Source organism: Pinus tabuliformis, chromosome Q (genome assembly GCF_031772625.1).
Source record: "Pinus tabuliformis cultivar Carrire ecotype Pingquan chromosome Q, CPIR1, whole genome shotgun sequence".
NCBI classification, from domain to species: Eukaryota; Viridiplantae; Streptophyta; class Pinopsida; order Pinales; family Pinaceae; genus Pinus; species Pinus tabuliformis.
The window spans coordinates 488,107,968-488,124,952 of record NC_142296.1 but is presented as its reverse complement, the minus strand read 5'-3'; the positions used below and the strand labels follow the sequence as shown (position 1 = coordinate 488,124,952).

At 34.2% G+C, this 16,985-nt stretch overlaps 1 protein-coding gene across 4 annotated transcripts in view; it reads left to right on the top strand.

The window, feature by feature from the left end:
• LOC149220304 (putative sodium/metabolite cotransporter BASS5, chloroplastic) overlaps positions 1–14,096 on the top strand; it is a 311,918-nt gene extending 297,822 nt beyond the window's left edge. For 2 of the 4 annotated variants that reach the window (XM_089384742.1, XM_089384748.1), the window contains exon 9: positions 14,001–14,096. In XM_089384742.1, the coding sequence (XP_089240868.1) occupies positions 14,001–14,081 (81 nt within the window). In that variant the 3' untranslated portion in view covers positions 14,082–14,096. Of the gene's footprint in view, positions 1–6,179; positions 6,225–7,258; positions 7,507–14,000 lie in introns of those variants that run through there. The other 2 variants (XM_089384743.1, XM_089384746.1) reach the window with 2 other exon arrangements.
• The last annotated feature ends 2,889 nt before the right edge of the window (positions 14,097–16,985 follow it).

The window sequence follows — 16,985 nt, the reverse complement described above, 5'->3', positions numbered from 1 at the left end:
TTCTCCTCCTCTATCTATTCTAAGACACTTGATTTTTTATTCTTTTTCATTTTCCACAAGAGCTTTGAAATTCTTAAAACATTCAAATGCTTTGGATTTAAACTTTATAAAGAACACCCACATCATTCTAGTATAGTCATCTACAAATAGAGAAAAGTACCTTTCACCTTGTAGTGTTGGAGTTTTGGTTGGTCCACATAAATCTGCATGTATGATCTCCAAAGGTTTTGATGTTGAGAATTCCTTGGTCTTGAAGCAAGTTCTAGTTTGCTTTCCATGTTGACATGGGCCACACACAACTTGTTCTGGCTTTATAATTTTTGGAATGTCCCTCACTGCACTTGTTTTGTTGATATTAACCAAGTTGTCAAAGTTTAGATGTCCCAATCGCTTGTGCCATAACCAACTTTCATTTTCTTGACCCATATAGCATTTTTCTTCTTGAATTTTACTTAAAATGTATACATTATCTGGTGTTCTCACTCCTTTTCCCACAAGTTCTCCTGAAGAGGATTTTCTTATCTCACAACCTTTAGTACTAAAGATAACATTATGTCCTTGGTCACAAATCTAGCTAACACTTAGAAGATTGTCTTTAAGTCCTTCCATCGGTGGTGCGTTTTGTGCTTTTCCCTTTCCATTAACAAGAGCAACCGTCCCTTTTCCGACAATTTTAGCAAATTCACTTCCAAAGGATACATTTCTATCCTTTTTGTTTAATGAGATAAACTTTTTTTGGTCACTTGTCATGTGTCTTGAACATCCACTATCCACAAACCATTGATTTTCATCACTTTGTGCACATAAATCTAGGCCACATTTATCGATAGTGGGTTCCTCCTTTTTCAACTCTTCCCTTTTTGATATAAATGGACAATTTTGTGTATCATGGCCAAAATCATTGCATTTTGAACATGCTAGGTCATACTTAGCCAAAGGATCAAAAGAATTATAGGTCTTGATTTGACCTTGTTCTTTTGAGCTAAGTGGCTTGCTTTGATAATTGGCCCTATATCTCCTTGAGCTATTATCCTTATAAGCCTTGCAATGCTTAGCTTGATGACCAAAATTTTTACAATAGAAACAACAACCAAGAAAGATAGTTTGATACCTATTAGAATAGCCTTGACTTGATGTAACATTCTTTTTTGGAGATAGATTTCCTTCATTCCTTGGGTTGTTGTAAGTGGATCTTTGTTCTTGGTGGAACGACTTCTTCTCTTTTGGATGATTGCAAAGGATGTCAACATAGCTTCTTTGGATTTCTTCATTGGCATTCTTCTTCGAACTTGATGATTCACCTTTGAAACCAATTCCAGTCTTATCATGTTGTGATCTTTGAGTATTAAGGATGTTATCAAGAGTTTGAGAGCTTTTCCAACTCTTATTAACCTGATTCAACTCTTTCTTTAGAGAGACAATTTCAGCTTCACATTTCTCGCATATTTCTTCTCTTTCTTTTAGCTTGTTGTTCAAAAGTTCTTCCTTCCTTTTTTCTTCTTCCTTTTCTATTTTGAGAGAAATGATCTTCTTCCTTAATTTCTCATTTTCTTCAATAGCACTCATTAGTAATTCATCTACATTTCCTTCATCTTATTTTTCTGAATCATCATCATTTGTAAACACCATGAACAATACTTCACTACTTCCAACATAGTCATCTTCTTCATCAGATTCATCATTATCCCTTTTGAGTAGAAATGTATTTTTAGTTGATTTTTTCTTTGTAATCACGAATTCTTGTTCATCGGAGTCATCTTGTTTGGAGAAGAAATTCTTCTTATTTGACCCTTTCTTCTTGAACATCCTCTTTTTATATTCATCTTCATCATCACTATCATGTTTATGAGGACACTTTGCAGCATAATGTCCTATTCTACCACACTTAAAACAAATGAGAGGATACTTACCTTTGAGTTTGGACCCTTTCCTTAGTTTCTTCACGAATTGTGCTAGTTTTGTTTCATTATCGGAATCATCACTGCTATAATTCTTTCCTTTCTTCAATGTTCTTGAAGCCTTGAATGCTACTTCCTTAGAGTTTGGGATTCCTTTTTTCATTTCATATGCAATGAGAATCCCATGAAGTTTGTCCATTTTTAGGTCATCCAAGTCCTTCATTTCTTCTATGGCACTGACTTTGGAATCAAAATGTTTTGGAAGTGATCTCAAAACCTTTTGGACAATTGTGCTTTCTTCAACGGTTTCTCCTAGACCCTTGAGTGAGTTGAACACTTCATCCACTCGGAAAAAAAGGAAACAATGTCTTTTTTGTCATCCATTTTAAGACTCTCAAATTGTCTTCTATGAGTTTGAAGTTTTGCCTTCTTGACCTTGGAGACTCCATCATAGATACCAATCAGCTTGCCCCACATTTCCTTGGCAGATTTAGAGTTCATAACCTTTGTAAATTTTGAATAAGAAATTCCACTTGTTATGGAATTTAGTGGTTTGGCATTTGCTATATAAATTTTCCTTCCATCTGGATCGGTTGGTGAAGGAGATGGAAGTTTATACACATCTTGAACTGATTGCCATACTTCTAGTCCAAGAGACATTAAATAAAATGTCATCCTACGTTTCCAAAAGGAAAAATTTGTTCCATCAAATTGAGGGATTTTTCCTGAATCCTTACTGGCCATTGTGACTAAGAATCCTTCTTCTAGTTGTTAGGCTGATTATGAAGAAGTTGGCTCTGATACCAATTGTTGGAAATACTGAGAGGGGGGTGAATCAATATTTCTTTTCAATTGTTATGTTTACCAGTTAAGATTCTTCACAATTATAATTAGAAAAATAAATAATAAGAATTTTATTAGGAACAAGTGAGGACACCAATCCTCTTTTTACAAAAAATTGAGTACAATGATGTTTGAGGGCACCAACCCTTCAATCTACCAGGCTCCAACCTGTTGCCATTCTCCAACTTGGAATTTTGTGAGGCTCCAACCTCTAGGGCTCCGACCCTATTCTTCTCAAGGCTCCAACCTTGTTTTTAGAGGCTCCAACCTCTAGGGCACCAATCCTTCAATTTTGTAATAAATGGAATAAATAGATGACTTACATCAATTGTTGCATAGATCTATACTGGGCTTCCAATTTGTCCACTGAATATTCTTCAAAGCTTTACTTGTCCAAAATAATGTTCCAAGAGTTCTCTTTCCAAGGTTTCCAAGTGCTTCCAAAAATGTGACTGTCCAAGGCTACAAATGGTTGACTGTGACTACTATTATTCCATCGAACTGCTCCACAAATTCCAATATGCTTTATCTTCAAGACACTTTACTGCCCAAGGGTCTAATCACTGTCTATGACTTCTCATCTTATTAACTGTCTTCAACACCGATCACTGAGCTTGGTTGTCTGCTACAATTCAGTTCCAAGCTAGCTATAAGGTAATCAAGCTTTCACAGGTTGAGTTATTCCAAGACCAGGCCACCACAGAAAGTATATGTCTGTGCCTCCAATCTGAACACTTGTCCGAAGTTGCAAACAAAACTGGGTCCGAACTCTTGTAGTTGATTCAAGGTTCTATCTAGTAGTTAGATTACCAAATTCAAGCCAATCGCAGTCCTCAACACATGTTCGAAGGTTTTGTTGTAGCTTCCCGTCATAGGTACAAAGGTCTGGCAACTTCTTGTGACATGTCGAAGTCTTCGCAGCTCTCTATTATAGGTTAAAAGCTATTCACAGGTCTGAAGGTTTATATCTCCTTGTCACAGGTTGGAAAGAACAGATAACCAATTATATATTTAAAACCAAACAAAATTTCCTTCAAAATCACCTTGGTGTGTTTAGTTCACGAGTTGTGAACTTGTCTTTTTTGTTCTATGTATATTCACCGAATTTTCTTGTCAAATGGATAGTTCGAACTCCTATTTATATGAGTTTTGATATTCAAATGAAGGGACATGTCTTATGGAGGGAGGCTGACATGAGTGACTGAGTATAGGTCGGCTAGGATAAAAAAAATAGGATATATGCCCTGAGAAAATTTATTTCTCTTAGACTACTGGGAGTTAGGAAGCAAGTGAGGGCACATTAGAAAGAGGAAAGAGTCCTCTACAAGATAGTCAAGGAGTCATTGTAATATGATGTCTACAAGAGGTCAAAAAATATTTTTCGTTATGACTGTTTGGATTTTTCTAGTACAAGTCTTGGGATTTTTAGGATTCTCCATGTATAAGGATATTGGGGTAGAATGAGGGTTAGGGTAATTTCATTAGGGCTTCAATTGTGGTCTCCAACCATCATCCATGTCATGTCTCCAACTGTGATGTCTCCAACCATCATCCATGTCATCATATGGTCTCCAAGTCTATAACCTTCAAGAGTGCTTGTATTTTCATCAATGACAATTATTGACCAACAATAGGTTTATTGACTCTATTTGACCAAATTCTGCTCTTGTTTTTCTCTCGTTGACCAAAGGTTGACCACAAGTCAACTCTATGATTTGACCAGGATTTTACAATGGTTCATTCATTGATATTTTAACTGAATTTTGGCCCCTTCTATTCAGCTACCTTAGGCTGAAATTCGACCACTCTATTGCAGATTGTGACATTGACCAACATTGACTATTTTCTCTCTTTTGATTGGTTTGACTTGGCAATATTGAGGTCAGGGATTTGGAATCTCGTTTGGAATATTCTGGTGTACATTTGATGAAATAAAATGTCTCTCATAAGGAAAGGTTGTTGGGTTTTCCCATTGTGGGTTTTGTCTTGGCCACTAGCCTAAACTTTGGTGTCTCTTGTCTCTTGTTTCATTGTTCATTGTGATCTCTATTGCTCTATTGAAGAAACTGAATGGTTGAAATTTTTCATGTATAATTGCTTCATGATTGAAATGTTATAAGGAGTCTAATTGTATCATTGGAAGTAGTTATCAGATTGAAAAATTGTACTAGTCTTGATTGCAGTAGGATATCAACATTTTCCTCATTGTCCCTTGTTAAGCTAAATCCTTCTTCAAAGTATTTGAGGAATAGCGATAGCTTTTTCTTTCCCTTGATCATCCAAGAAATTGAGAACCTAGATCTTAAACCCTAGGGTAAGTTTATTTTCCCTAATTTGTTTCTATTTAGTATCACTCCAAGGAAACCCTAGAATGTTTGAATCCTAGCCTCCATATGCCTTAGATTGAGAAGACACCAGTCCATATTTCTTTTGGCATTCATTTAAAATACAATTTTTTCTTTCTTTTTATTTCGTGTCAAATTAGGGTTAAATTTCGACAAAATTTTATATGTTCAACATTCAATGAATTATTGATGTATGCCTTGGGGTTAGACATTGTGTTAAAGTGCACTATAAAAGCAAAAGTGAAGTTTTCATGCATTTCTTCAGCCATTTTGTAGGGTTGACATCAAGGTTTTATTTGTTGTTATGCGCCTTATAAATTATTAACTCTTAAAAATTGTTGTAATTTTATCCCTACTTTACTCTCTAGTTTAGCCTTCGTTTCACATAACTTATTCAAAATTTTCATGACTACATTTGCTATTATTAGAAACTTTTGAATTGCTACGATTGGCTGACTTAAAACCTTATTTTGTAGAAACATTTAATATTTTCTTGATGTGATATGTTTGTGATCCATAAACTTCCGTGGATATTCCACTGGATAGTTTGGCACAATAGATCTGCTAGTAATTATACTTAAAATATGAAATCTACACTATGAGGGTTATTTTTCTTAGACTCATGGATTTATTAAGTTGTTGTTTTCATGTGTGCAATATATAAAATGTGAAAAATAGAGAATAGACAAAAATACAAACTCTCACAACCATAATAACATATGATATTATATGGGAAACTCTTATGGGAGAAAGCCTAGCTAGAAGTTGAGGTTTCTTTGCTCTCTCTTTCTATGAATGGAAATGCTGCAAGTACAAAGGAGTGAGACTGATGCTCCGTGGGCTACTACAATATGCAAGCCCTCTTTGTTTGCTCTTTTTCTATCCCTACATATACAACTTCATCATGTTTGAGGAAAGTGTGATGATTGTACCATCTTTTTCCATAATTTTGTGAAACAATGGAAAAGGTGCAAAACTTTTGTTAAGATTGTAATGTTGTTTTTGAAAAGTTTGATTTTGGCGATGGTAAACAAATAATCAAATTGACTCATTAGATATGTAACATCCTTATAAGACTCTTTCTTTTACATAGGTTCCATTATCTCTAAATATGGGTCCTTGACCAAAATGATAGCTCAAGGCATCCAATAATGTACCCACTTCATTGGTATAAGTTAGACCCATGGATCTATATGTGGAGTTTTTACAATGCAAGGGCATTGTGGGGTGGTTCAAAGTCAAAACCAACTCCATATGAATATAGGTCTTTAACTCGATTGCTAGAAGAAGGCATTTGATTAAGTACCTAGGAAATGGGAATAGTGAATACAAAGTCATACTTTTGTTGTAACTAATCACTATATAATTATGTGCTCATTAACTAGTATTCAATATTTGGTGAAGGAATCCTTCCCTCGGGTGACTTCATCCGTTTTTCCACTTAAAAACATGATAAATGTGAATCCCATATTTGAAACTAGATTTCTTTACCGATGCCTTTTTTTTTCAAAGAATGATTATGTTCCTACGTATATTAAAAAATGCAGTAACTGTATTCAAGGTCACAAACTTCACATTCATAAATGCAGTAACTCTATTCAATATCACAAACTTCACATTCATAAATGCAGAAAGAACATTCAATATCACAAACTTCGCGACTTCGATGTCAATGATTATCTTTCGTTCGATTTAGATTTAATCGATATCTGTGGGACATCCTTTATATTGTTGCCAATATCCGATGATAAGATCATCCACTATCTTGTTTCGCTCTAGCAATTTAAGCTTTTCTACAATTTTAGGCTGGACATTTCATTGATAGTTTTTTCTATTTAAGTGTGTTTTAAAATCAAATTAATTGAACACCCCATATGTGGCATTCGTGGACAATTATAGAAAAAATGATATCATATGTCTTTGTTTATATCATATGCCTCTGCTTTAAATGTTATTATTGGCTGCCAAATGTTCTCTGGTATGAACTGATATGAATAATTTAAGGATTTCGGAAAAGAAAAGGAAAGGATTATCTTTGAAGTGATAAAATATGTAATTTTAGGATTCTTTCTTTGTGAAGTGGTTAAATGTGTAACTCTACATATTATTAAATTTAAGAGAAAGTTGTAGTTATTTTACTTTGAATTGATAAAATGTAATATTTTATTGCAGGTGGTTGTCATGTCTCTAATGGGATTTTCCCTTGTCATGTTATGGAAAGAACAAGGATCATAGGAAACTAACATTTAATTCTAATCTTTGTGTTTAATATTTTTTATATGAGCATAAATTGATGTTAGAATGATTAATTTAGGAGTGGTTTTTAGTGTGATTTTTTGGACTTTCCAATGCCGGAATCTGGTAGAAAAATTTGAGGTGAAATCTTGATTTGTGTTATTTACACTGGTTTTTTGATTGCATATATGGATTCAACACCCTGAAAATCATCTAGGGCACTTTGATTGTGGAAGGGTTACCCATCAACCTTGCGATTTCAATAAATTCCTACAGGATTTTAGATAAATTAGACTGGAAAAACCAACCGAAAAAGCTTCCAAAAAGTCGCACGAAAGACAACTCGATTAATTTATTTTGGATATCATTTCATATATTATTAAGCCTTAAAGAACATATTTATTTTGTTTGTCTTTTTATAATCCATGGGCAACTATGAACCCCAAATCTGCATTTTTGTGACCCTATTTCAATGTAAAGAGCCACCAACTCAACAAACTCATATTGTTTTTCATTTTTAGGTTAATAATAATCTATTTTTGGTAGTTAGAGAGGAGAGTTGGCCCTAAATATGTGTTTTTGTGACCCCAGTTCAATGTAAGGAGCCACCAACTCAACAAAATCATATTGTTCTACATCTGTAGGTTAATATTGTTCTATTTTTGTAGTTAGAGAGAAGAGTTGGCTTTTGCTAATTAACCCTCCACAATCAAAGTGCCCTTGACTTTCATTTTCACCTAGTTTCTTTCGTTGTTATTATGTGTCTTGTCATTCTCAATGTATTGGGCATTTACCTCATGAGTTAGAATATGTTGTTATTATTGTTGCTTTATTGCTTGGCTTGTGAAATGGAATGTAATGAGCATAGTATAGTTTGACTATTTTACTTACTATTTTCCTTCTAATGATAAGCTGGGCTTGGATGAATAGAGATAATTTGGTCAAGTAGTATGAGAGTTAAAAATTGTCCAAATTTAAACACCTTGATAAGTGATAGTGTTGGGTACATTACAAACTAAAGCTTAAACATCATGAGCTGTCAGGAATTTTGTTCATATATATAATGGGTAGTGGATGTTGCCACCTTTGTCTTTGAATGAAGTTGCCTTACCACACGAGTGTGATTATTATTGTTTCAACTTGGTAAAAATAATTCTTTGTATGTTGATGTATCCTTGTATTTTAAAGTAGGTGTTTAATTGTTTTGGTCTATTATTGAACTTGTAATCGAGGTTCCTATTAAATGATGCAATTTCATAAAAATGATTTTTATCGTTTCAACTTGGTAAAAATGATTGTTTTTATGTTTATGTACTCTTGTCTTTTGAAGTAGATGTTTAATTGTTTTGGTCTATCATCCAACTTGTCAAAGTGTTCATATTAAATGATGCAACTTATACCCTAATGATTTTAAATTTATTAGTCAAAACAAATGCAACTAGTATCACTTGTTGAATTTTTTTAGTGGAACTAATTGTTGGTCCAACCAAAGAAAACTAAAGACACTAATATTTACCTTCAACCTTTGTCATGGAAAATTGTGAATGAGAGTAGTTGAGTTAAAAAGAAAAGAAATCTCTAACATCTTATACAACTAGACAAATTACCTAATCATCTTTATGTTCTTTATTAGTAATATGAACAACATATTAAATTTCTATGGATACTAAAACATTTCTTATTTTGTTCATTGTTTATGCAAAGTAAATATATGTTTAATTAGAGTGACATTAAACTAGTGCAACTTGTATCAATTGTTGATTTTGTGTTACTAGGAATAGTTCTTTGTCCAACAAAAGAGAAGAAATGTCTAATATTCTCCACCAACCTTTTTCATTGACAATTGCGAATGAGAGTAGTTGAGTTAAAAAAAAATAAAAAAATTCTCCACCATTCACCACAACTAAAAAAATTACCTAATCATCATTATGTGCTTTCTTATTAAAATGAACCACATATTAAATTTCTATGGTCAATAATAGCAGAAAGATGTTTATTGCCCACATTTTATGCAAATTAAATGCATTCTTAATTTAGAATGAGATGAAACCATATTCACTGTCATTTTTTTATTATCATAAGATCACTTTAATTCCATATGGTTTTTTGTTCAATTATGAAATTACTTTTGTTTAACCCTATTGTTCATATTTTTTGTGAAAATCTTCTGTCATTCTTAAAGTAACATCCACCACTTTTTTGAAACCCTTTCTCTATTTTTAAAAGCAACATTCATTGTTTTTTTAAAACCTTTGTTTTGTTTCTTAAACCAATGTTCATTGTTTTGTAACATTTATACTTCAATGCTTATACCAATGTTTTTCTATTTGACGAGAACCAAGATATATTTGTATTAGAAAAATATGCATCAAACATACACAACAATATTAAAAAATGCATGAGCACCATCCATAAGATTCCAGTGAAAGATAATAGTGTTTGAGAGATTACTAGATAAGACTATAATAGGAAAGTGTAGATATTCGACAAAGAAATTTACTAGTCTTGGGAAAAAATTCCAAGGATTAAAAAACAAAGGATTTCATAAGAGGGGACTTGGGGAGTGGAGAAGATTGCCAACATCACTATTTTCCTAAGATGTCCTTGTAGGAGGAGCAATTAGATTTGGGTTGAATAATTTTGCATGGGTCGAGGAGGAATCTTGAGCAAATGGAAGGAGAGAGAGTTTGAATTCCAAGTAGTTGCATTGCTTGGAGATCTTGTATCTAAGACCAGAGTTCCTCATATTCTTCCTAGACCTGTTAGATTAGTTTCCTATGCTAAATTAGGATGTCAGACGTTGTCTCCACCCGAGCTTCCAAACTTGTTGATTTGATTTGGAGGAAGTAAAGAGAAAAGCGGTGCTCTTCTATTTATCTAGCTTGTTGGTGGAGGGCTAACATGAGGTTAGCGATTTCTTTGCGGGCCATGGAGTCAACACTAATGGGACAACTTTGAACCAACTTTGGAAAGCAATCATAAATAGTCGGGGAATGAAGAGAATGAAAGGAGAATATAGGTGATAGGAACAAATTGGCATACTACCACAAAACATCTAAAAGGAACATCTTTCCATATGGCACATAGCTACCTTTCCCATCAGGAAGTGAACCTGCATTTTATAATGATAGTATCTTTGGACAGGGAAATCAGCCACGACTTGGAAGATCATATAATGATCCAAGTGAAAACATGGGGACGATATAAGGTGTTATGAAACCAGCTCAAGAAAAAGATAGAAAAGATAGATGAACGCCTTAGAATTCAGCCTCTTCGAGTGGGCAACCTCCTTTACATTACATAAATGAACAATTCTTGGATGATACAAATGAAAAGACCTCCTTTCTATATATAGGAGTCTAAGGGGTCATAATATAATCAGAGCCGACATAACAATAATAATGTAAGGGCACAATCATAACAATAGTGGGCTTCTATGGGGCACAATAGTAACAATATGGGCACTACATGGGTACATCAATATAATAAGGGGGTTGTACTAATAACAAAAAGGGGTTACACTAGTAGTATAGGGGCCTAACATGCCCCTCTCCTTCAAAAAGTGTTGTCCTCAACGCTTGAGTAGTTTTTGATGTTTCTGTATAAAATTATTGTCCTCCCATGTGGAATCTTCAGCGGTTAAGTTCTTCCACTTGATGAGATACTCTGAAATTGATCGATTTCGTAGCTGTCGGGTTCTTCTTTCTGTGACTGCTCCAAGTTCCAATATGATTTTTCCTTCTTCTTCAATTTCTGTCAATATTGTTTGAATTGGGATCTTTTGCAACTTTTGAATAAGTGGCCATACTTCTTCGTCCTTCTTTCATTCATCCCTTGCTTTGTTTATCCAATCTGGTTGGATAATAGAAATAACACAAAACAATGCTTCCACATCCTCATCCTTTCTTGAGAGTGCACCTGCAACAAAATTTTGCTTCCCTTTTCTATAGATGATGTCAAAGTCATAACCCAACATATTTGTGACCCACTTTTTTTGTTCTTCTAAAGATAATAGTTGTTCTAAAAAGTATTTAAAACTATCATGATCCATTTTTACCTTGAGGTGTCTTCCCATTGGGTAAGGTCGCCATTTCTTAAGTGCATATAGTATTGCCAACATTTCATTCTCATAAATAGCTTGCTTGAGATGCAGTAGTAAAAATACCCAATCACCTACATCAAAACATTTTTCACTATGATGTTGATCTACCTGTTGTTTCATTCGATTTTGCACCAAAGTGGTGTTATCCTGTAAAAGTTGGAGAACTTGTTGTTGATGCTTGATGTGATCTTTCACTTCTTGAACCTTTTTCTTCTTGATATGTCCTTCTATCTTTAGAGTTTGTGGAGTGGTAATTTCTTCCAATCTTTTACAAGATATGGTCGGATTCATTTCTTGATGCTCGATGTGATCTTTCACTTCTTGAATATTTTTCTTCTTGATATGCCCTTCTATCTTGATAGTTTGAGGAGTGGTATTTCTTGTCAATGCTTTACAAGATATGTTTTGATTCATTTCTTCTTTCTCCGGGGTTGGGTTCTGGCTTATATCCTCTTCTTTTGATGTTGCTTGATCCTTTTTTTCCTCCTCTTCATACTAATTTCTTCTCAGTACACTTATGACCTTTAGTGCATTTGCCATCACAATTGTAACAAATCCATTTTTCTCTTTTTCTTCCAATTTTTGTGGTGTAACCCTTGTAGGTTGTGGAAGGCTAGGAGAAACAACACTTCCATCTTTATAGTTGTGAGGGGTAGACTTCCTTGTTGCCATAATTTTACTTTCCACTATGTCACAAAGCCCTTTTACTCTTTCCAATTGTTGTGGTGTTGCTCTAAAGAAGGTGTTGTTCTTTGTATCTTCATAATGTGCTATGATTTCCTCCATGAGAATTTACCACATAACAAGTTGTTTACGAGAAAAAAGTCTTTTATACCATAAAAATTGATCCGGTTCTAAATATGAAGATGCAATACATACCTTTTGTAACAGTGGTGTACCATGTAGATCAAAATATTGCTCCATCTGAAGTATCCAATTTACCGGATCCTTGCCATCAAACTTCTTCATCTTGCTTTTTTTTGATTTAGGAGCTCGATTTTGAAACGACTATAACTTTGTGCTTTCATATCTTTAAGTTCTGAAATCGCAACCTGCAGTAGCCCTCTGCATCCTCTTTCCAATGCCACCAGTCTGATCCAAATTGGATTCTCCAAGGAAGAGTTATGTCAAATCTCCCACAGTGACCTGATTATAGACTAGTTCAGTAGAGCGAACTTGTACAACGTGCCACGTGTCACTGTTTTGACCTTTGGCTTTGAAAAATATATACAAGAAACTACAGTCCATCCTCTTTTATACCTTCTTATGAAATTTCAATCTTATGCTCAGGGAGAAAGTTATGATGATTTTCCTTAGGTCACTTGTTTGGAATGTAATTCAAGAGTCTGCAAAAAGACCAACTTCCTCAAATCATATCTCCGCAAATATAGCGCAAAAGGCTCTGAAATTTGGACCCGAGATTCAGTGCAATTTTGCCTCAAATGGTTTTTTTTTTTGCTTCTGAAACGTTGCAGAAAAAAAGTTATAGCGAAAATTCCACGATGACTTATTTGGAGCAGTGAAACCCTAGAATCCAAAGCTCTGATACCAAATGTTATGAAACCAGTGCAAGAAAAAGATAGAAAAGATAGACCAACACCTTAGAATTCAGGCTCTTCGAGGGGGAAACCTCCTTTACATTACATAAATGAACAATTTTTGGATGATACACATGAAAAGACCTCCTTTCTATATATAGGAGTCTAAGGAGTCATAATATAATCAGAGCTGACATAACAATAATAATGTAAGGGCACAATCATAACAATAGTGGGCTTCTATGGGGCACAATAGTAACAATATGGCACTACATGGGTAGATCAATATAATAAGGGGGTTGTACTAATAACAATAAGGGGTTACACTAGTAGTATAGGGGCCTAACATAAGGAGGGTGAAACATTATGAAATAACATGGAGTCACGATGGTCATGTCAACGACATGATGCAAAGGAGGTGAAGGGAGGGACATAATGAAATAACAGGGAGTCACGAAGGTCATATCGACTACATGATGCAAAGGAGGTGGAGGCATACCATGTGGATCTCATATATATAACCATTGATTAATGAGGGGGTCATTACAATATTGGTTGAGTGAGCGATGTTCATTAATGAAAATGTCCCCAACATTTTCTTGAAGATCCTTATTAGCCTTGAAATCTGCTTGAGTGTTATAAATACGAACATAATAGAACTCTGGTTGAGGGATAGAATGAATGGTTGATTGGATTCAATGGAAAATTGAGCTCAACATGGCTTCCAAAGGATTTGTGCCTAGGCGAAGGTGCTAACTTATGTTTTTGGAGTCTTCCACTATGATGAGTTGTTGGGTAGTAAGTGTTGAAGACTAACATTGTTCCTTTTTGACACCTTCCTTAAACTTCATTCTCTTCCTTTTTGACCATAATAACTGCAATTAAGTGTCAACTTGCAAGGTTATTGGCAAAAACAAGTATTTAATCATCTTTTATTCATAGTTTCTTTATTATTTGGTTTAATGTTTGCACAAGCTACCGAATTTCATCAATTCTGCAACGAATAATCGATTTTGCAACTTACTTTAAGAATCTGTAGGTTTCGAAACATCAGTTGAGGAACGAAGCATATGAACAGGTAGCTGGAAATCGACACAATGATTTCCACCTATTCCTCTGAACTGGCAAGGTGATAAGGATGCTCGTATGAGCAAGTCAACGTGGAAGTCAACCCAGTGGAAAAGACGGAAGACAAATCAGGCGAGCAAGAAGATCGTTGATTGAAGCTGGTATTTTGCCTCATGATTTGCTTCTTCGATAACAAATCATGAAGAATCATTATTTTATTTAAACAATGTTATTTTAAGATGTTTTGTTGAGAAGTATAGGCTTAGAAATCTTTAATTCGTTTAACAAAGGAGGTTACTAAACTTGCCTCTCGGCACGACGATACACGACTGGTTATTATTTTAAAAACTCTTTGCAATTGATTAATTGAGCTCTTGATTCCACTGTGTTGTGTGTATAAATTCATGGTTAATATTTGCTGATCTTTGCATACCTACACTCACAGGAGGGCCCCTTGGGAGCTGTAAGGTTTCGTTTTATTTCTAGTTAAACTTTTTGTTTCATAGGATTAAGTTATCACAGTGACTATAACTTTGATTTTTAGAAGAACGTTAATAACAATTAAGATATAATTTGTTATAGATTTCATAATAGAATTTGTTGTACAATTCTTTCTATTGAATTTCTTTCATAAAATTTAATCTCGTCGTATGAAGGATGAAGAAAATAATCAAAGGGATTTATTATGCACACGTAAATTTTGATTGGTAGATAGAAAGTAGGATCATTTGATTTGGAATTTGCAATTAGTTTAAGATTTTATTTTTGATAGTGTGAAGAAGATTTTGATTTTGCTAGTGTGATATTTATTTTTGCACTTTAAGATTAGCTTTCTTTTCTGTCAGCGTGAAGAAGATTTAGATTTGATATTTTCATATTAGCTTCATTTCTGTCAGTGTGATACTTTCCTTTCCTGTAGGAGTGACAATCTTTTTACTTTAAGTGATTATTAGGTAAAATAGCTGCATGAAAACATCTTAATTCAATTTGAAAATTACTCACATAATAAAAAATCATAGCACAAATAATGCACATACACTTCATCAATTTACAAGCCCTGGTCGATAATTTATGAAGTAGTTTAAGATCAATTAAATTACCAACATTTTGGTGTCATTACCGAGGAAGTGTATATATGATTTATTTTTTAGGAGTCTTTTCATTAAAAAAATAAAAAGTAAAAAATAATAAAATGTTATTTATGCATAAGGAAAGAGATTCTAGGGGTAGGTTTATAAGTAGATGTAGGAGTTCAATTCCAACATCACCACTCACCCCACCAAGACCTCGTAGTGCCATGCCATCCACTGAAACTCATATTCTATCATTTGCATGTAGGCATTGACTTTCTGAAGTACATAGATCCGAAATCCAACCAAAATATTCCCCAACTTCTTCTACTAAAGCCTTAGTAGACGAACCTACATCCCCAACAGAAGGAGTAATATTTCTATCTTCAAATGGAGAATAGATTCTAGGACAAGAATTGAAAGTCCCTAGTAAAGAGAAAGAAGAAACATATTCTATTCCATTGGTAGAAGAACCAGAAGAGGAACTAGAAAATCCAATTTAAGAACCCTATATTAGCTCCGAGGAATCTACAATGGAAGGGGGAGGAAAAGTACATAATGTGAATGATGAACTTAGGATTGGAGGTGGAAGAGGTAGAGGAGGAAATGGAGGATGAAATAGAGGAGGTGGAGGAAGAGGTGGTAGAGGAGATTCAAAACCTTTTGGGTTTCCCATCTTAGATGAAGATACCACAGTTACAATGAAGAATATCTCACCCTCCATCCTCCCTAATTTCCATGGAGTAAGACATGAGGATCCTGAAACATTTCTTTTGAGTTTGAAGGCTTGTGTAGATCTTATGACTACTTGCTTGATTCTCAAAAATTGAAATTGTTTCCATCCACTCTTTAAAGACGAAGCACTTAAATGCTTTATGGGATTAGGAAGACATACCATAAGAACATAGGAAGAAATGAAAAATGTGTTCTTAGACAAATACAAAGATTATTGTATGCCTCATAACCTTAAAAATGAAGTTTTTAAAATTATGCAAAAAGAGGTTGAAAATCTTGAAGATTTGCTTGAAATATTTGCTTATAATGTTAAAAGGGATAAGATGCATAATCGATATGAAGAAACTCTGAAAGCTCTTTTGCTAAAAGCCATTAGAGATGAGTGGATAGATCTTCTCAATTTAATGGGAAAATGAGACATTTCCCAGTTATCATTTAGAGAAATTTGTGAACAGTGTACACACATTTCAAGAGGAAAGGCTAGAACTAGGAAAAGTCCAAGAGACCTTGTTATGTCTAGGATTAATAAATCCGCAACGGGGACAATAAGTAGAGTAGAAATAGGAAAATTGCTTGACAACTTCAAAAAAAATTATTTTAGGGAGTCTTAGTGAACAAATAGACACCCTTAAAATTCAAAACAAGCAAAAGGATGAAAATGTTGAATTATCAATTTTTTTTATCCTAGATGCAGGAAGAAACATGCTCTAAGAGAATGTCCTCTTGATAATGTAGAAATATGTGCTATATGTGCAAAAAGCTATATCACAAAGGAATACTCTTCAATCCCTGGGCTTAAAGCAGTCTTGCAAAAGGAAGCTGAAATAAGCTAAGTCGAATCACTTTGTTTTATTGGTAAAAGACGATGGCCACGACAACAATCAAACATAGTACAAGGTCTTAATCCTTAATACCAATCATATGCACAACCTCAGAACAATTGGAATACTCCAATGCTTTGGCAAAATTGGCCACCTGAAAATCCATTATGGACACAAGGTTGGCAGTATCCTCCTAGGAATCCTCAATATAATCAATTTCAACCATTTATCCCATATCAACCTCTATATTATCCTCCTTAATAAAACTCCTTTCCACAATCTCAATTTCAAACTCAGGCTTCTAATCAACCACTTCCATTACCATCCACA